This window comes from Solenopsis invicta, chromosome 3 (assembly GCF_016802725.1).
Source record: "Solenopsis invicta isolate M01_SB chromosome 3, UNIL_Sinv_3.0, whole genome shotgun sequence".
In the NCBI taxonomy this organism is placed as follows: domain Eukaryota; kingdom Metazoa; phylum Arthropoda; class Insecta; order Hymenoptera; family Formicidae; genus Solenopsis; species Solenopsis invicta.
In genome coordinates, this window is record NC_052666.1 from 8,896,131 (window position 1) to 8,916,650 (window position 20,520).

At 31.1% G+C, this 20,520-nt stretch overlaps 1 protein-coding gene across 1 annotated transcript; it reads right to left on the minus strand.

The window, feature by feature from the left end:
* Positions 1–13,438: 13,438 nt before the first annotated feature.
* LOC120357352 (protein GVQW3-like) lies at positions 13,439–14,488 on the minus strand. Its single transcript, XM_039447525.1, has one exon. It carries the CDS (start codon positions 14,486–14,488, stop codon positions 13,439–13,441), a length of 1,050 nt encoding a protein of 349 aa, XP_039303459.1.
* Between the last annotated feature and the right edge of the window lie 6,032 nt (positions 14,489–20,520).

Genomic DNA, 20,520 nt, shown 5'->3' on the forward strand with positions numbered 1-20,520 from the left:
AGGTTTTTGAGCGGGTTCTTGGTTTTCGGACGGCTGTGTGTTTAGGACGGATCGGCGTCGGAGGCGGAGTAATCTCTCGCCACGGCCAAGCACTCTTCGACCGTTGTTCCGACTTCGGGAGCGGAGTGTCACAGGCGCAGCGGATCGTTTTCGGAATGCTGGCTGGTGACGGAGTCGTCGTTTCTCGGCGTGATGGCCCTATTTATACCGAGCAACTCCGCTAGCCTCCGTAATCTTTCGGCGCTCGACGGTGGAGTCGTCGGAGTAGGGAAGACCGCGTGCCTTCCGAGTGCGCGTGCGCGCCGACTCAGCGCGTGCGATGGCTCGGCGCGTCTCCTCTGGCGGTGTTTGTCGCCAGGCGGTATTCTGTGTTTGAACTTAAAAATGGTTACCCGTGGTACCCCCGGTTATGGCCCAGCGACCTTTCCGGCTGATGTTTGCCGGGACAATGCTTGCTATGGAGTGCATCGTCACAATACAATAGTCCATTATGATTTATATCACAAAATTTAATAAATTCTAAATTTTATTGAAAAAAGATAGTGATTATGCCACTGAAATTTATTCATTTGTGAATGCAAGCCTTCTAAAGAAAGCAACCTGTTATTCTAATCATATTGATTCAGTGTATGATAGCGAGTACACATAAAATTGTTAATAAAATTAACAAATAATAAAAGCTACCTTTTATATTAACAAGAAAACGGAAGTGTCCGCCTCAGATTAAAACGAGCTTTTAATATGTTGTAGTACAGATAAAAATAAAAGACACGTATTTTTTTACACGTGCCCATACGCACTTTAAAGGAGTGAAACACCCCTTTGAAGAAAATCGGGTTTTTTCTTTCGCAGCGTGTATCGAAACTATAAGAGATAGAGAAAAATGTTTTCAATGAAAGTTGAATGCATGTTTTTCTCGCATAAGATGACAAAAACATTTCGAGGACAGTCTGTGACTAACATGAAAACGCAGACATCGAGAAAAACATTTACTACAAAAAAAACGACACTACACTGAAGAATAACAACAATTACGGTGTTGTAAGACATTAATTTCTTGTTTAGAAAATAATATGTAATTAATATAAGTTAAACATTTATTTACTGGTCTACATGATTCGACTAGAACATTTGTTCTTTTCAACATTTAATAGATAAAGAAACATGGATTACAAAAAATTGTTACTCACACATTTTATACCTTCTAACGCCAGCTCATTAACTAACAACAAGAGAACTGATCTAAAACTAATTCAAAAATTAGTTAGAAATTTCGGTAAACCTTTACAAAAGGGGAGCAGCCTCTGACGACCTTGACCTTGACATATTTTATCAATGGGAAGGTACTGAGTGACATACAAAAGATTTTGAGTAATGCTCACGTCTTATTAAAAAATATTATCGGAAAAAGAAAAAACAGTTTTCCTAATTATTTCACTAAATATTCATTTTACAAAAAAATGTGTTAAACAAAAAATGAAGCTAGTAATAAGTTCTATAAAAAAGGTCATATACATTTTTTATCTAACTTCAATACTTTAGTTGTTATAGTAGAAAAACTGTTTTAAAATAATTTTTTTTTTATTTTTAGTAGTTTTGTGTGAAAAGTAGATGCTTGGGCGGAGGAGGGGCTCTGCCCCTCCCCCGCTCCCCCGCCCCGTATTTTTTCTAACCCAACCTGACTTTGTTTTAATTGTAATTTGGCCAAGAATATCTAATTGACGTTGCAATATTAGATTTGAAATTATGGCCCACCCCTTTTCGCACCCACCCCGTCATTAATGGACGTGAGACGAAGTGGGTTGGGTTAGAAAAAATATGGGGAAAGGGTGCAGGGGGAGGGGCCGAGCCCCTCCCCCGCCCACGCGTTCTCTGTATATTGTAGAAAAACTGTTTTGTGTCGAAAACCCTTTCAACGCAAAACAGTTTTTCTACAATAACGACGAAAGTATTGAAATTAAATAAAATATGTATATGACATTTTTTATACAGCTTATTACTAGCTTCATTTTTTGTTTGATATATTTTTTTGTAAAATAAATATTTTCCGAAATAAGTAAGAAAAACTGTTTATTCTTTCTGTAATGATATTTTTTTAATAAAAAGTGAGCATTACTTAAAACCTTTTGTGCCACTCAGTACCTTCTCATTGATAACATATGTCAAGGTCAAGGTCGTCAGAGGTTGCTCCCCTTTTGTAAAGGTTTACTGAAATTTCATCTTTTGTACTGTATTTATACAATTCAATTAATGTGTTTATTAAATTCGATTAGTGTAGAAATATGCATAACCACGCTACTGTCGCGTGCACTTTGGGTCATTTCCTTACATACGCAACTCTTGAATCTATACATGTCAATACTGCCGCAACGTAAACATTTTATTGCAAGATAGGTAATGACCCAAAGTGCACGTGCCAGTAGCGTGATTATGCATATTTCTACACTAATCAAATTTAATAAACACATTAATTAAATTGTATAAATGCAGTATAAAAGATGAAATTTCTAACTAATTTCTGAATTAGTTTTATGTTATTCTCTTCTTGTTAGTTGATGAGCTGGCGTTAGATAATGAAGGTATGGAATGTGTGAGTAACAATTTTTTATACTCCAAGTCTCCTTATGTGTAAAATGTTGAAGAAAACAAATATTCTAGTCGAATCATATAGACCAGTAAATAAACGTTTAATTTATATTAATTACATATTATTTTCTAAACAAGAAATTAATGTCTTACAATACCGTAATTGTTGTTATTCTTCAGTGTAGTGTCGTTTTATTTTGTAGTGAATATTTTTCTTGATGTCTACGTTTTCATGTTAGACACACTATCTTCAAAATGTTTTTGTCATCTTATGCGAGAAAAACATGCATTCAACTTCATTGAGAACATTTTTCTCTATCTCTTATAGTTTCGACGATACACGCTTCGAAAGAAAAAACCCGATTTTCTTCCGTTTCACCCTTAAAAGTGTATTAAGGCACGTGTAAAAAAATACGTGTCTCTTATTTTAATTTGTACAACATATTAAAGGCACGTCGAAATTGGAGGGAGTCACTTCCGTAGCGCACAAACGCGCGGACAGGTACACGTACCGTGCGTATAGAAAGGTTTTTATTTTTAGAAAATGGGATTGTCGTATCGTAATCATATCAGTACAAAATTACCTTTTCAAAAAAAAAGGTAAAAAAAGCGCCTATGTGTGTTGCGCGCAACTTATTTTGAAATTGTGTAATTTAATAAAAATGATATACGTTTATTAAAAAAAAATGTGTGAAATCTTTTAAAATGCACGTATTATAAAGAGAATATACTTTTTCTACAAAGTTAAAGTAGTTGTTTGTAATTTTGTATTTGTAATTTCTTTGAAAAACATTCCTATTCTAACCCAACTGGAAAAATCTTCAATTTTTATACAAAACCCACGTGGTACTATCTCTGTATTGTTATTGAAAAATCTTCGTATTTTAAAAATTCAAGTGATAGCATCTTTAATTCTCATTGAAAAATTTTATTCTAACCCAAGTAGTATATTTCCTTAAATATTGTGTAATTTAATTCAACTTAAATGCATTTTTTCAAAAAATCTTTTAAACAATCAAAGTATTATTTTTGTATTTTTATTGAAAAATCTTTCAATTTTAACCCAAGTGGTTGTATTTAATTTTAATAAGTTTCAATGGAATATTTAACATTTAATTTAAAAGATTAAAGAGGAAACGGTACAAAATGAGAAAATTTTATTAAAATAAAAAATTTTTGATGTACAAAAACATGGCGCTGCTAGATAGAAAAAGCAGAAAAGACATAAGAAAGAACGCAATAAATGTAACACTTGTAAGATATGCGTTATAAAAGAAATTTGCGAAATAAGTTTTAGTTTCTTTAGGTTTAATTACTTAACATTTAAGTAATTCTTATTGTAAGTTAAACTTAAGATACCACTTGAATTTTATTTAAAAAAATAAAGATTCTGTTAAAATATAAATTATTTAGGTTAAATAAAATTACAAAATTTTAATATATTATTTATTTTCAATTAAATACCACTTGGTTTAGAAGATTTTCAATGACAATACAGAGATAGTAGCAATTAGGTTTTGTACAGAAATTATTCAATTCTTCTCATTGCTTTTCCTATCTAGCAGCGCCATGTTTTTGTACATCAAAAATTTTTTATTTTAATAAAATTTTCTCATTTTGTACCGTTTCCTCTTTAATCTTTTAAATTAAATGTTAAATATTCCATTGAAACTTATTAAAATTAAATACAACCACTTGGGTTAAAATTGAAAGATTTTTCAATAAAAATACAAAAATAGTACTTTGATTGTTTAAAAGATTTTTTGGAAAAATGCATTTAGGTTGAATTAAATTACACAATATTTAAGGAAATACTACTTGGGTTAGAATAAAATTTTTCAATGAGAATTAAAGATGCTATCACTTGAATTTTTAAAATACGAAGATTTTTCAGTAACAATACAGAGATAGTACCACGTGGGTTTTGTATAAAAATTGAAGATACTTCCAGTTGGGTTAGAATAGGAATGTTTTTCAAAGAAATTACAAATACAAAATTACAAACAACTACTTTAACTTTGTAGAAAAAGTATATTCTCTTTATAATAGGTGCATTTTAAAAGATTTCACACATTTTTTTTTTAATAAACGTATATCATTTTTATTAAATTACACAATTTCAAAATAAGTTGCGCGCAACACACATAGGCGCTTTTTTTACCTTTTTTTTTGAACTGACTTTTTTGTACTGATATCACGCGTTTTGTAGTGTTAAGCAATATGTAATTTTTTTTTTTTTCTGTAATAAGACACGATTTACACTGTTACTTAGGTTTTAGCGAATCAAATACATACCAATTGGGTTAGAATAGGAAAATTTTTCAATGAAAATATAAAGTACGAAGTAGTACTACTTGGATTTTGTAAAATTAAATTAACATAAAAAATTTTTTCTGTTAAAATACAAAAATAATATCACTTGGGTTTAGAAAAAAAAAATAAAGATAAAGCACACGCATACTTGGTGCTTTTTTTTACCTTTTTTTTGAAAAGGTAATTTAATACTGATATCATGCGTTTTGCAGTGTCAAGCAATTTGTATTTTTTTGTAATAAAAGACATGATTTCAACTTGGCAAAATTGTAAGAAAAAAAACTGGAATAAAATGTAATATTGTAATTCACAAAGGTATATTAAAGTTCAAGATATTACGACATGGGCTGGCATAGTAAGTTTTTCAATTAACACAGAGATAGTACCAGTTGCAGAAAAAAAAAGGTTTTTAGGTGCGCGCACATACACTTGGTGCCTTTTCTTACCTTTTTTTTTGAAACGGTAATTTTGTACTGATTATTCTTAACCGTGCGGAAAACGGATTAAAGGATTGTTTGCACCGGAATTGCCGTGACGGAATGGTCAGTTGCGTTAGGTGACAACTACTATTCACGTTAAATGAAGGTGCATGACATGATTGATTGAATATAGCTAATATAATATAATAGCGAACGCCTCTCTGTGTCGAAAATATGTACTGGACAAGAAAATCTTGGCGACGATGACGTTTCTTAAATGTAAAAATTGAGATTTGGACTTTGCGTTGCGATATCTCCGTTCGTAGGGCACGGGGAGGAAAAATAAAAACCCTTTTATTATACAAGTCGGGGCCAAGCTATCGTTTGAGACTACTCAGAACTTGATCGGTTCAGCCGTTACTGAGATCTGATAATCTCGCATGCTTGGAACTCGCTGACTCACGTAAAAGAGGGTCGGTCTGCGACTCGCTTCTCCTACACAGGCGCGAGTCGCGACCGCGCTTCTAGGTACCGTTTATCATATACGTTGAATTTGTAATAAAATAAGCTTTATTTTGCTTATAAAAAAAATAAAAATTTTGAATAAGGTATGTAAGTGGTGGGGAAAAGTATTACAAAATTTTTTTGTAATTTTTTTTCTGCTCTTATAAATTACTCTTCAAGCCATTCAACTTTTATTTAAAACTTTTTTCTATCTCTTATAGTTTCGACGGTATACGCTTCAAAAGAAAAAAACCTCTTTTCTTTAAAGGGGTGTTTCACCCCCTTAAAGTGCGTATGGGCACGTGTAAAAAAATACGTGTCCCTTATTTTTATTTGTACTACAACATATTAAAAACTTATTTTAATTTGAGGCGGACATTTCCGTTAGTTTCCTTGTTAGTAGTTGTTAAAAGCCCTTGTTAATTAGTTCTTATGTCCATTACCATCAATGTAGATTAACTTTGATCTCAGTTTAATTTACGCTATATCTATCTAATTTTAAAAAGTAGTAAAAGATAAAAAGTTAGTTAAACCAAGATTAAAGTCAATTTGTATTGATGGAAATGGACATTAGTCAAACTGATGCATTGAGGGTTAGTTTCACATCCTCCGGTTAATTTAACCGATTGGTTAAGTGTGATTTGTTATCCGTGATTTGTTACTTCTGGTCAATTCTACTTAACGACAAAATTAATTAGTCAATTTCGATAAAAAGAACCGATTAAGTTAACCGAAGGTTGTGAAACTGGACCCCAATCGAGCATTATTAAATGTATTAATTTGGTACAATTTCCAATAGACAGTGTCGGTATTAGTACAAAATACAGTAAAACTTTTAGTTTACGTTACATACACTATAGATTTTTAGTAGTTGCAGTAAATTTCGGAATGCATTCAAAACTGATCAATTACAATCATTTCATTATTCAGAGAAATACATATGATTGGCAGTTTTATCCCACATAACATGGAATAGTCTATATATATGTACTTTTTCTCCATAATGTGAAAATAATGTCCTATATAGAATGTACATACATTTCGTATACATAATTTGAATATACATTATAGTACGTAATATGTATATCCATTAATGTATTTACATTAAATATTTTTTATTCTTTGTATTGATACACTAAAGATGACTCCAAAACGAGTCAAAACGTTCGTTTGAGTGATTTTGTTATTTCAAGATAAATAAGTAATTATATGAACATTATTAATTTTGATTTCACACCTATATCCGCGCTGATTCTCATTAGTTTTATTAATTGTTTTGAATTTCGAGAGTCCTGAGATATTGTATATAATATATTTGTTTTAATATTATTGACTGCCAAAATGAGTCTATGAATGAAGAAACCTCGATTTATATTTCAATAAGCAAACAATTTTTTTTAACGTTTTTTAATGTTTTTTTAATAAAAAATTTTTTTATTAACTTATTTTTTTTTATTTAATTTAATTATTGTATTATATTATATTGACATATTTCTTTGCATTCTTATTCAAACAAATAACAGAAAAGTTATTCCAGATGCTATTCCCCATTTGTTAAAATCATTTAAAAAAATATAATTATATATATATTTATATAAATAATATACTTTAATTGTACATGGTTTATCTTTTTAATAATATATATTCATCTAATCTATTAGTTATATATACATATTAGTATAAAGTATTCTCAGATCATCACGAGGGATTCAGGTCGCAGCAGTCGTAGAAGTCAAGCATCGTCCACCGCGGTCACAACTAGGAAGGTGGCCGCTTGGGAATTTTTGAGAGAAAATTCCCGAAATTTTTTTTTACAAAAAATATGTTTTTAAATGTTACAAGAATATTTTTTTGCTCATTGGAATAGCTGGTTGAAGTTTGCAACGTTCCTAGAGCGATTTTAAAAAAATAATTTGTCGCTGTTCTCTCGACATAGAGAGAAGGCTATGAACTCTAGAAAGAATGTAGAAAAGAAGCGGGCTCGATACAGTTTGTGGAAGACACTCTTACAAGCCAAAAGCCACTCACAAATATACATAAAAAATTCTAGACACCGCAAAAATGAATTGTCGCTTTTCTCCTTTCTCTGAGAAAAAGTTATAAGCCCTAGAAAGAATGTAGAACAGAAGCGGGCTTGATACAATTTGCGGAAGACACCCTTACAAGCCAAAAACCACCTTCAAACACACTTAAAAAATTTTAAACACCGTAAAAATGAATTGTCGCTTTTCTCCTTTCTCTGAGAGAAGGTTATGAGCCTTAGAAAGAAGGTAGAAAAAAAGCGGACCCGATATAGGTTGCGGAAGACACCCTTACGAGCCAAAAACCACCCTCAAACTTAAAAAATTCTAAACACCGTACAAATGAATTGTCGCTTTTCTCCTTTCTCTGAGAGAAGGTTATAAGCTCTAAAAAGAATGTAGATAAAAAACGGACCCGATACAGATTGCGGAAGACACTCTTTCAAGCCAAACAATTTTAGAAAGATACATTTACGCTGGATTATTTTTTTAAATATTTATTTTTAAATAAATACAGCAGTTATTTCAACGAGTAATATATTCTTCTTATAATTAACGCAGTTTAAAGATTTCGTACATTTTTTTGGAAAATTTTTAGGTTTGATTAAATTTAAGGTATTTTTTTTTAAGTAAATACCACTTAAATTGAAATAGGAAGATTTTTCAATAATAATACAAAGATAGTAGACTTAGATTGTGTAGAAATTAAAGAGAGTACCACATGGATTAGAATAGGAAAATTTTTTAATGAGGATGCAATGTTAGTACCACTTGGGTTTTGTAGAAAGAAATGAAGATTTAAGTGTTACACACCCAGCCTTTTTTTACCTTTTTTTGAAAAGCTAATTAATTTCTTTGGTATTATTTGTAGAAATATATATGTACTCGTACGTTTTATTTGCAAAAAGTGACAAAAAGTTTTTAAAAATATACTTATTGCATTAGTATCGTGTACTGCAGAAATCATTTCAGCTATAGGAAAAATTGTACCATTTTTATTTATTACCATTGCATAATATAGAATGCGTTTGCATTTAATATCTTTTGGTTTACGGACAATAGTACCAGTAGCATCGAAATGAATTATAATATCATTTTTATCCAATATGTTAATTTGTTCTTCTGTAAACATATATACATGGAATGGCAAACCCGTATTTCGTATATATAGATCATTAGATTGTTGATCTACGATATATTTTTGAAATAAGTCAGACAAATCATATGAAGAAAGATATAAATAGTTTTTCTTATTCTCTTCCGATTTTGCTTTTTGATATGTACTAAGTTTACGCAAGTCCTCAAAATATCCATCTTGAGCAAGCTCGGAGTTCGTATTTTTCTACAGTTTTTAATTGCAACATTCGAGGGGACATATAATTCATTTTTTTAATTTGGCCTGATCTCGCGTTGTACCTCTTAAAGTTAAAAAAATTGGACGTCCTTTGTGTGTTATTTCTGTACATTTTGTACTGGAAACAAATATATCAATTATAGCGCTATTTAAATCGGTAATATCAAATTTAAATTGTTGTACATGACTGCTGTATCTACACTTTGCATATGCTGTTAAAAAATTAGTATTACGTCGTATTCCGCCATAAAACTTTAATGGACATGGAAAATTTAATAAATGTACCATATTGTTTTGGATCGTTTCTCGTATATAATCTTTGTCAATAATTCCATGTTCATCAAAAACATTATTGCGTTCAATATTAAATTGTCCTTGCAAAATACAAAATTTTTTTCCTATTTTTCGCTTTTGATTTCGTTTTTTCTGGAATAAATTCAACGGAATTATCACTATTATTGTCATTTACATTATTATCAATGCAACTTACATTATTATCACTTGCGCTATTTGTTTTATTTTTAGACTGTATGTTTTCACACAATGTTTAGATATTATTTTCATGAAATAGCAATTTAGGCGATTTTATAGTACGTCGTTGCGGCGTAATAAAATTATCGCAAGACGATTCGCTATGAACTTCCTATAATGTTTTATTATTTTCTTCATGTAACACAAAGTCCGTTTTCAGAATTGTATCGCTGCACTGAGATTGTAAAATATCTTCTACGATATTTCGTATGTTTTGAATATTATTATTCCAGATTTTTTTGTAAGTTAAATATTTTTTACGATCAAATTTTCGTTTCTGTTTTTGAAATATCTGCAAAAAAGGAATTTATATTTATAGCATAAATATCATTTTAAGATTGCAGTGTTTTTAAAATAAAACTGATATTAAAGAAGATATTAAACTGATATTAAAATCATTATACTTTTATTTTTTCTGATAGCATTTTCTTTGAGATTGCATTCGTGTAGTGTTTCTATACAAATAATATTAAAATGTGCACTATTTTTATACTAATTTTAACATTGCTTTTATGGAAACATTGCTCAAGTGCAATCGCAAAAAAAACGCTATAAAACGCTCTTCAATTCTAAGCCGGATCGTAACCGATAACCGAAATGTAATCATTATTTTAACCGGCCTAAAACCGAAATCGAAATCGAAATATTATGCAGGCTAATTTTTGAAACCAAAATTCAAATCCAAAATTGAATCAAAAACACTGGAAAAATATTTTTGATTCAGTTATAGTTGTGGTCCGGGTCCCTTTCTAGTCAAATATTTTAGAGAAGATACTTACTAATTCGCAAACAGAACCTTTCCCACAAAAATCAAAATTCACATCTTGGATGGATTTTACTATTTTGCATAATAATGCAGCCAATTTTTTTATTTCTGTGCATTTCAAATTTTCAAAGTTATCCATATTATTCATATGATATGCACAAAGATCTTGACTTGGACCAAATAAATGCAGGATCGTCGTCCGCTACACGTTTATACTTAGAGATTTTCCGAGCTTTCGTCCTGATTGGCAAATCTTTTCGAGTAGGGATTCATCCGGGATTGGCAAATCTAACTCTACCGATCCCGAAATCGACAAATAACCGCGAAGCGGCTAGGACAAATGGTCGCCGCGTTCAAGATCACGGACGCCGCTATCGCTCGATCATAGCCGCTTCCGGCTTAGCATTTTCGCGGCTGCGGCATTGACGCCGCGGCGTCTGATTATGTGCGTCCGGACGCACAGAGTTCGGACAAAAAACAAGCGATCGCAGCGTTTAAAAAGTACTTGAAAGAAACTTCTTTGCTAGATAAGTCTAATAAAAATAGATGTAATCGAAGATGGCGCGAAGTAATATGTAATAAGAGGCCTTTCCAGAACGATACTTTTAATTGTGGCGTGTATGTAATATATTATCTAGAATGTATAATACGCGAGAAATCTTTTGATGAAAACTTTAATCCTGTACAATATCGAACAACTATTGCTGAAACCTTATTAACGTCATCTAGATGTATGAAAGAAATTTGTCAGTATTGTTTCAGCGATTGTAAAATACCTCTAGTAATGTGTAATACTTGTCGTCGTTGGGCGCATTAATTGTGTTTGAAAAAAAATTTAGTGATACAACAAATTGGGACGATCCAAGTATAAAATACAGATGTGCATTATGTATAAAAGGTTTCCGACCGTGGATGAGATATAAAAGATAAGATTACATAAAATAATGTAATCTGATAAAAATGTATTTTATATATCTTTTCTTCGCATAAAAACATTTTTCATTATTATTATACTTTTTCTTCCTTCTTCTTTAATAGGCTAGGCCTGTTCTCTCTTTGTTCCCAGGGTGCAAAGCATATCATATCCTTTCCTTTCCAATTCCTCGTCTTTTGTCTTGCATGTGTTGTCATCGATGAGTGTTGTCTCTCTTATTCCGAGGCAAAGTTTCGGTTGTATGAGCGGTTATGGGTTCTACCCTGGGTAGGGTGCTAACCTAACCTAATCCAGGAACCTTCCTTCTTTATCCGGGCTTGGGACCGGCTACATGTTCGCTGAGCTACTCATTCCACCCAGCAAATCTAGTAGAGTTATTATTATTATACATTTATTATTATACATTTACTATTATATATTTACTATTATACATTATATCATTATACATTGTTTTTATTTATTTTAAATAATACTCAAAATAATAAGTTGTTAACCAAAACGTGAAGTTTGCAGGTTTTTATTTTCTTTTATTATTCATCAAAAATTATGAAAAATGTTTAACTTTGTTGCAATCAACTATTACATTAATTCAAAAATACTTCGCACTACAAGAAGTGTATACAAAATTTTGGGTATTTATTTTTATTTTATTTTAACGACATTGTAATTACACGTTTAAAATTATTCATATATATATATATATATATATATATATATATATATATATATATATATACACACACATATATATATATATTTCTACAAATAATACCAAAGAAATTAATTAGCTTTTCAAAAAAGGCTGGATGTGTAACACTAAAATCTTCATTTCTTTCTACAAAACTCAAGTAGTATTAACTTTGCATCCTCATTAAAAAATTTTCCTATTCTAATCCATGTGGTACTCTCTTTAATTTCTACACAATCTAAGTGGTCTACTATCTTTGTATTATTATTGAAAAATCTTCCTATTTCAATTTAAGTGGTATTTACTTAAAAAAAAAATACCTTAAATTTAATCAAACCTAAAAATTTTCCAAAAAAATGTACAAAATCTTTAAACTGCGTTAATTATAAGAAGAATATATTGCTCGTTGAAATAACTGCTGTATTTATTTAAAAATAAATATTTAAAAAAATAATCCAGCGTAAATGTATCTTTCTAAAATTTTTTGGCTTGAAAGAGTGTCTTCCGAAACCTGTATCGGGTCCGTTTTTTTTCTACATTCTTTCTAGGGCTCATAACCTTCTCTCAGAGAAAGGAGAAAAGCGACAATTCATTTGTACGGTATTTTGAATTTTTTAAGTTTGAGGGTGGTTTTTTGCTCGTAATGGTGTCTTCCGCTATCTGCATCGGGTCCGCTTTTTTTCTACCTTCTTTCTAAGGCTCATAACCTTCTCTCAGAAAAAGGAGAAAAGCGACAATTCACTTTGCGGTGTCTAGAATTTTTTAAATGTGTTTGTGGGTGGTTTCCGGCTCGTAAGGGTGTCTTCCGCAACCTGTATCGAGCCCGCTTCTGTTCTACATTCTTTCTAGGGCTTATAACTTTTTCTCAGAGAAAGGAGAAAAGCGACAATTCATTTTTGCGATGTCTAGAATTTTTTATGTATGTTTGAGAGTGGTTTCCGGCTCGTAAGGGTGTCTTGCGCAAACTGTATCGAGCCCGCTTTTTTTCTACATTCTTTCTATGCTTCATAGCCTTCTCTCTGTGACAGGAAAACAGCGACAAATTATTTTTAAAAAATCGCTCCATGAACGTTCCAAACTTCAACCAGCTCATTGGAATTATGTAGTGTAATATTTATGCAAATTTGTATATGGTTATACGTACAAGGTATATAATGTTTTTTTTATGTATATATATGTATATATATATATATATATATATATATATATATATATATATATAAACAGTAAGAATATCATATCCTATGTATACATGGTGCGTTCCATAAGTAATGCGACCAAATTCATAAAAAACTATTTATTGAATATATTTGTACCAATGGTTAGAAATCTTCAAAATAGCACCCTCCCGCATCGATACATTTTTGGAGGCGATGCTTCCAGGCCTGGAAGGCATCCTGAAAGGCCTTCTCCGGGATGTCCTTTAGAGCCGATGTCACATGTGCCTGGATGTTTGTAATTGTGCCCCAATGTTTTCCTTTCAGGCCTTGTTTTAAACGAGGAAACAAAAAAAAGTCTGCGGGTGCCAGGTCGGGACTGTAGGGAGGCTGGGAAACCAATGGGGTGTGGGTCTTGGCCAGGAAATCGTTGACAACGAAGGCGCTGTGGCTTGGCGCGTTGTCATGATGCAGCTTCCACGCGTTCTTGATGTCGCTTCGGCAACGTGTGACCCTTTTTTTCAATTTTTTTAGCACTTCCAAGTAGAAAGCTGCGTTCACAGTGGTCCCTGTAGGTACGAATTCATGGTGAACAATGCCTCTGACGTCAAAGAAGACAATGAGCATGGTTTTGATTCTGGATTTGCTCATGCGTGCCTTCTTGGGGCGGGGCGACGATGGAGTGTGCCACTCTGAACTCTGTCTTTTTGTCTCCGGGTCGTACTCAAAAATCCACGACTCATCACCGGTGATAACTGAGTTTAAAAAATTAGGATCATTTTCACACATTTCCAAGAGTTCTTGGCATCGAAGCACTCGCATGTTCTTTTGTTCGTCGGTCAACACTTTAGGGACCAGTTTGGCGCACACCTTTTTCATGTTTAAATCGTCGGTTACAATACGAAAAACTGTTGTTTTCGTAATGTTAAGAGTTTCTGCTATCAATTGAAGGCTCAACCGTCTGTCAAAATTTAAACAATCACGCACACGCGTCACATTTTCGTCAATTCGGGAGGTTGATGGACGTCCAATGCGGGGTTCGTCGGTGACTTCCTCTCGGCCCTCCTTGAACGATTTGTGCCATCGGAAAACTTGTGATTTTGACAAGCAATCACTCCCAAAGGCCTGCTGAATTAATGGCAACGTTTCGGTGGCGGACTTTCCAAGTTTAACGCAGAATTTGATAGCGTAACGTTGCTCCACAGTACGATCCATCGCGCCGTGTTACGTTAACCTCAAACGCGGTTCACGGGAATGCACGTCCTGACTCTCCTGCTGCTCGGAAGCGACCGAGACCGGGCGCATTTTGAAGCTAACACTCCCCTCCACCTTTCCCAACAGGTTAGAACACGCTGCGGTGTATCGTCGCGTCAGGAAAAAATTGGTCGCATTACTTATGGAACGCACCATGTATATTAGGTGTTAAACTTAATTCCTTCCGTTTTTTCGTCTGTAAAATCGATTTGTTTTGAAGGGAAGATGAATGACTACCTTAATCAAAGTAGTTTCCTTCATTTTCAACTTTTTTCCATCTCTCCGGCAACAGGGGCAATCCTTTGACGGTAGAACGCGATGTCTTTCGAGGCGAACCATTCATCCTCTCATTCTTAGACTTCCTTGTAGAGAAGTGTGTGTCCGTAAGTGTGTGTTGCATCGATCGGAAGAGATGGTAATCCGACCCCAGGGAGAAATGATAAGTCGGATTGACGTCGAATTGACGTCATTTTGACGGTCAAAATGAGATCAAATTTGACGTCGACATCGACGTTAAAATGTTCAAATTTCGATGCCATTTGCATGTCAATATCAATGTGTATAAAACATTTAATAAATGTGATATTAACATCCTTTCGGTAATAGTCAACGAGAAATGACCTATATATCGTCAAATCGATATCAAAATGAAATCGACGTCAAATTGATATCAATTTGACGTCGAAATACTTTCGACGTCAAATTGACATCAATTTAACGTCGTTTCCATTATCATTTCCCAAGAATCGTTTAATGGACTGAAAGGATGGAAAAAATTATACCAGAAGTTAAAATTTTCATTAAAAATACATTTTATTATAAAATATAGTATAAATAAAATTATAAATGTGAAATGCTCTATTAATAAAATGCAATTATATTGTATATTAAAGTATTCGTGGCGCCATATGTTTCATTGAATTTCAATAGTTATTTGAAAAACTTTTTTTTTAAATAATAAAAATAACTAAAATCTTATTACTTAATTTAACAAATAATAAAATTTAACTTGTATAACACAAGTTGTTATAGCGTTATAAAATCTAACAAACTACCAATAATATAATTTTTTGCAAATTGCACATGAAACAAAATACAAACTACCAATAATATAATATGTCACAAATTGCACAAAAACGGTGGTAATAGTAACCCTTTTTAGATAACAGTGATATTTTAGTGACATGTAAAAAAAAGTAACAAAAAGTGACTAAATAGCAGCGCTGCTTATTGCTTACGCCAAGCAGCATTTCGTAGCCAATTCCTGATTGTAGTTAAAGTTTCTGATAAATCACTGTTCGGAAATTTTATTAGTATTACTCCTAGAACAAAAATACAATGAAGAAAAATAAGTATTCTGTAAATCTCTGAATTATTTAATATCAAGGTTAGGTTGTTTGTGTGTGTGTGTGTGTGTTTACTCATATAAAAGAAAAAACAATATTTTGTAATTTTATATAAAATTAATTTATAAATAAAATATTAAATTTAGTTGATGATCCATATTGTAATTTTTTTATTTATAGTAATTTAATTTGTAAAAATTATAACATTCTTATATAATATAGATAATACTTCTCAAAAATAATTGTTAATTTAACTTAAGATAATTTAATTTTTTAACATAACATTAATTTAGTTTTTTGTTCATATAACTTTTAACGTAATTAAATTAATTTTATAAGTTATTAAGTTGAATTTATTTTAGAAAAATAAATATTAAAATACTTTACGTTATCCAATACACAATAAATCGAAAACTTAAGAAATAAAATATTTGAATGAAGACAAATACCTTGAACTAATTCCCACATTTTCAGCTATTTAAATGATCTTTTCATTTTCAGAGTATTTTGAGGATTCTGACCATCAAAATTGAAATGTATGGCCAAAGAATTGGTCATCAATTTTGTCATAAGTTTTGATACAGCAGTTTTCTCTTCATTTTCCAAAACTAAAGCCTTTAAGTAATAGCACTGCAAGAAAGAAAAAAATCATCAGTATTTATATAATATATATTAAAAAATATATTTCATATAACTATAAGAATATATAAAAAATATAGCAAATAATGTTCTAAAAGAATCATAAAAATAAAAATGTATCAAGTTATATAAGCTCAATAAAATATTTACCGCTGCTGAAAGATTTACATCTTTAAATATAAATTTCTCAAACTCTTCAAATTTTTTAATGTTATTTGAAGGCAGAGGGGGTAGATTTGGAGGTCTATTGATGACAGCCTGTTCTGGAAGCAGACTTTTATTTAAGTTTGCTAGGTTCATCATAAGTACGTCAATTTTGCTGCTAATGTCATATAATATTTTTTCTACTATTTTTAAACATTTATCAGAAACTAAAAATATGAAAATATATAAATGACATAAATTATATTACAACTTGTGTGTGGGGGGGGGAGAGAAGGTGTGTAATTGTGTATGAGTCAAATAAAAAATTGTTTACAAAAAGAAGAAACGTCGTGTAATATGTTTAGGAATGATGTTTCAAGAACTAACAATTATTCTGAATCGCTCTATGTGTATGCATGTTTAAGTGGAAAAAATATTAAACATACCTGATGCATTAAGATCCTTTGTTAAATTATGAACAGGTGGATCTAACTTCTTTTTCCTAGAGGAAAGTGGACTGCTCTCTTCTTTTCTAAGTAATGAAGTATCTTTCATCGGTGAATGAAACGGAGGATTTATCTGATTGTATTCTTCAAATTCTAAATCGTCAGATTTTCTTGAAATATCAGATATTTTCGAGAGACTCGCAATAGATATGTGTTTTTCAAAAGAAAGTGATGTTGACTGATTTTATGAAGTACATGATGAAGTTTTTGAGGTTCCTGCAAAAGACATGGAACTTTCAGGTTTTTTTATTTTTTCTTTGGCTTTTGTCTTAGCATTATTATATAATTCTTGGAGCACATTCTTTTTTGGAAATTTTATATTTTCAGATGCACATAGATTATTCACATAATTGGATTTAAATTGCTCTGCGATGATGATTGTAGTTGTGAATGTACAGTGAGCATTTTTCTCTTTAGCCTTTTTCACAGCCTTCTTCCTTTCACTAATGAGTTTTTTAAGTAAATTTTCACAAGTATTTTCTAACGGTGTAAGTTCATCTTGATGTTTTGCAATTTTCAATTTTTTTATGCTTGAGGAATCTTGATTAACATTTCTTTTACACTTAAAATCAGAATTTTTATTTATTGATTTAAAAACAGGAACATGGATTTTTCATAAATTGATTTTTTTGATCATTATCCGACTCATCTGAAGATTCAATTTGTTTCACTTTCTCCTTTCTTTTTCCTCTTCCCATTTCTTTACCAGTATCATAAGCTGAGACATATTCTATTATTCCTGTTAATCCTTTACGTGCTTGAAAATATGTATCTGTAAATATGTATCAGCAAAACATTATTACTAAGATTTCAATAAAAGGAAATAAAAGATATGAACGGAAATTGCTTACCATAATATCTTTTAACTTGTACTGTATAAGTAGACCAATTTGATTGTTCATTCACTTGAGTTCAAACTAACGTTCCTGCTGCAGAACTATTTTCTGGCCAAAATAAGTTTCCAATCATGTTTTCATTTAAATCTTTAAGCCATTTTGAGAGAGCTACCTCATAAATTTCATCTTCGTCATCATCAGTAGATAAAAACTTGACAAATATAAACTGCAAAATAAAACAATGAAAATTAAAGTTTAATAACTACGTTTTTTCATATCACAAATTGTTTTCACAAAAATGGCAATATTTTTAATTGTAAAATTTTTATATATTGTAAAATGAAATGGCTTTGTCCCTGCTAATTGTTTTTCTGTATCTTCATGTCTATGAGAAAGATAAACAGTCTTTTCTTCACTTTTTAATTTAATTTCTACTGTTCTGGTTTGCTCCAAATCTCGTAGTGCAGCTTGTTACAGTGGTTTGTATCCAGATTTCAAACTATTTTTAATCGATTATAAGCGATTTTCAAATATAAAAAAGGTGAAGTTTTCTAAAGGACCATGTTCCGGATATTCTTGAGTAAAATGACACAGCGAATGAACGTTATACACTACAAAACGTTTCCCATATAAATCATTACAATGTTGAATAAAAGTTCTGAGTAATTCATTAGCAAAATCATTTAGTATATTGACATGCAAAGGACTACACAGAATATATAGAGCAGCTTGAAGTAAAAGATAATTTTGTAAACATTTTCACGTAATTTATCTCGAAATACTAAAAGTCCGTCATAAAGACACAATCGTCTTTCTTCTGTTCTTTTGTACATCTTCCAGTCGTTAATTGACCTTAGTGATCTATAAAAATTACTTGGACAAAAATCTCTTAAAAAATTTAAATTAGTAAAAATATTTTCTCTAGAAGATGTGCTAAGTTTCTATGGTCCATTCCATTGCATCCATGTCATCAATAATCGTCTGAAAACTCCATGTCAAACTAAATGAAATGAATCCAATCTAAATTGGGAAACCATTCCTGTACGTAGTCTCTCTAGAATAGAGCGGCCTTTATGGTGAAGTGGATTTTCCTGAGTGATGAATGAATAATCACTTCGCAATGGAGCATTCAACTTTGTGTAGACTATACGACCAGCAATATATTCACCAATACATGTGCATTTCTCACAAGCTCCATAGCCTCTATGACTAACGCTGCATTTTACTAATGAGCGAGCTGGTGCATCCAAAATATAATTTCTTATTATGAACGGATATGTGAAACCATCCCGAATGTATCCATTTTCCAATAAATCCTCCAATTCGTTTACAAATTCAAATAAATAAGAATGTTTGTCAACAAGGTCATGATCACCAAAGTATAAACAATTTATGAAAGGTTCATTCTCTATATTGATTAAATACCTAAGATAGGCAAAACTTTTAATTTTGAACTTTTTGATAGTGGAAGTCCATCCATATTGACATCAATAACAATAGAATTGTGAATATTTAAATAGTCAGCAAGAAACATGTTATCAAGGTTTACTTTTACACCCTTATACCACAGTTGAGACCCATCAGGTAGTTGGTGAATATTTAAATTTTGGGGAGTTTCAAGTAAAGTTTTATAGCTTTTAGGTAAAATAGAAAATACTACTCTCAATCTAAGAAATAAATTATCTAACTCTTTTAGGGACAAAATACCTCCTTCAAGGGCCAACTCTCTCAAAGTTTGTAAAACATATAAACTTTTCTGTTCATCATTTTCAAATTAAATTAAATCGTTATCTTCATGATCACTACATCCATTAATAGCTATATTATCCATTTCAACAATTCCATTATCGCTGCTCTCATGTTCAAAATGTAATTCATTATCAATATCATTAAAACTATTATTATCATTTATATTGTTCTCATTTTCAAGGAGACAATAATTAGATGTATCAGATCTTGTTGATAATATTATTGATAATTTAGAACTACTTGCTTCTAAAAGAATGCTTTCATTATTAATCTCTGGAATAAGCAGTACATTAATTTCTTCATTATTTTCTTCATCGAATGAAGATTCTGCCTTGTAAATTGCGGTTATTCGTTTTCTTAAATCGTTACGTTTTGATTGAATTCTATGTTGGCAAACTAATTTCTTAATAACTTTATTCCTTGCATTTCTACAATACTTCTATATGCACATGAAAAACAACATTGTAAATAAAAATAATAATATTAATACATGTTGTGCACGTTGCATTCACAATAATATATAAATCTTAATAGAATGAAAACTTTAAACAAATATAACGACAAAAGCAAAAAAACGTAATATTATAGCAGTGTAATTATTAATAATTATAATGTCATTGTACAGGTACAGGTTAGATGTTATAAAATGGAACTGAAAGTACTACAGATTTAATTAAACAATAAAACTGGAAAAAGCTTAGAGTGATTTAATTTTGTAAGAATGATAGAAAGAATTGAATAACAAATTATGAGATTCAGCGTTTTTACATTTG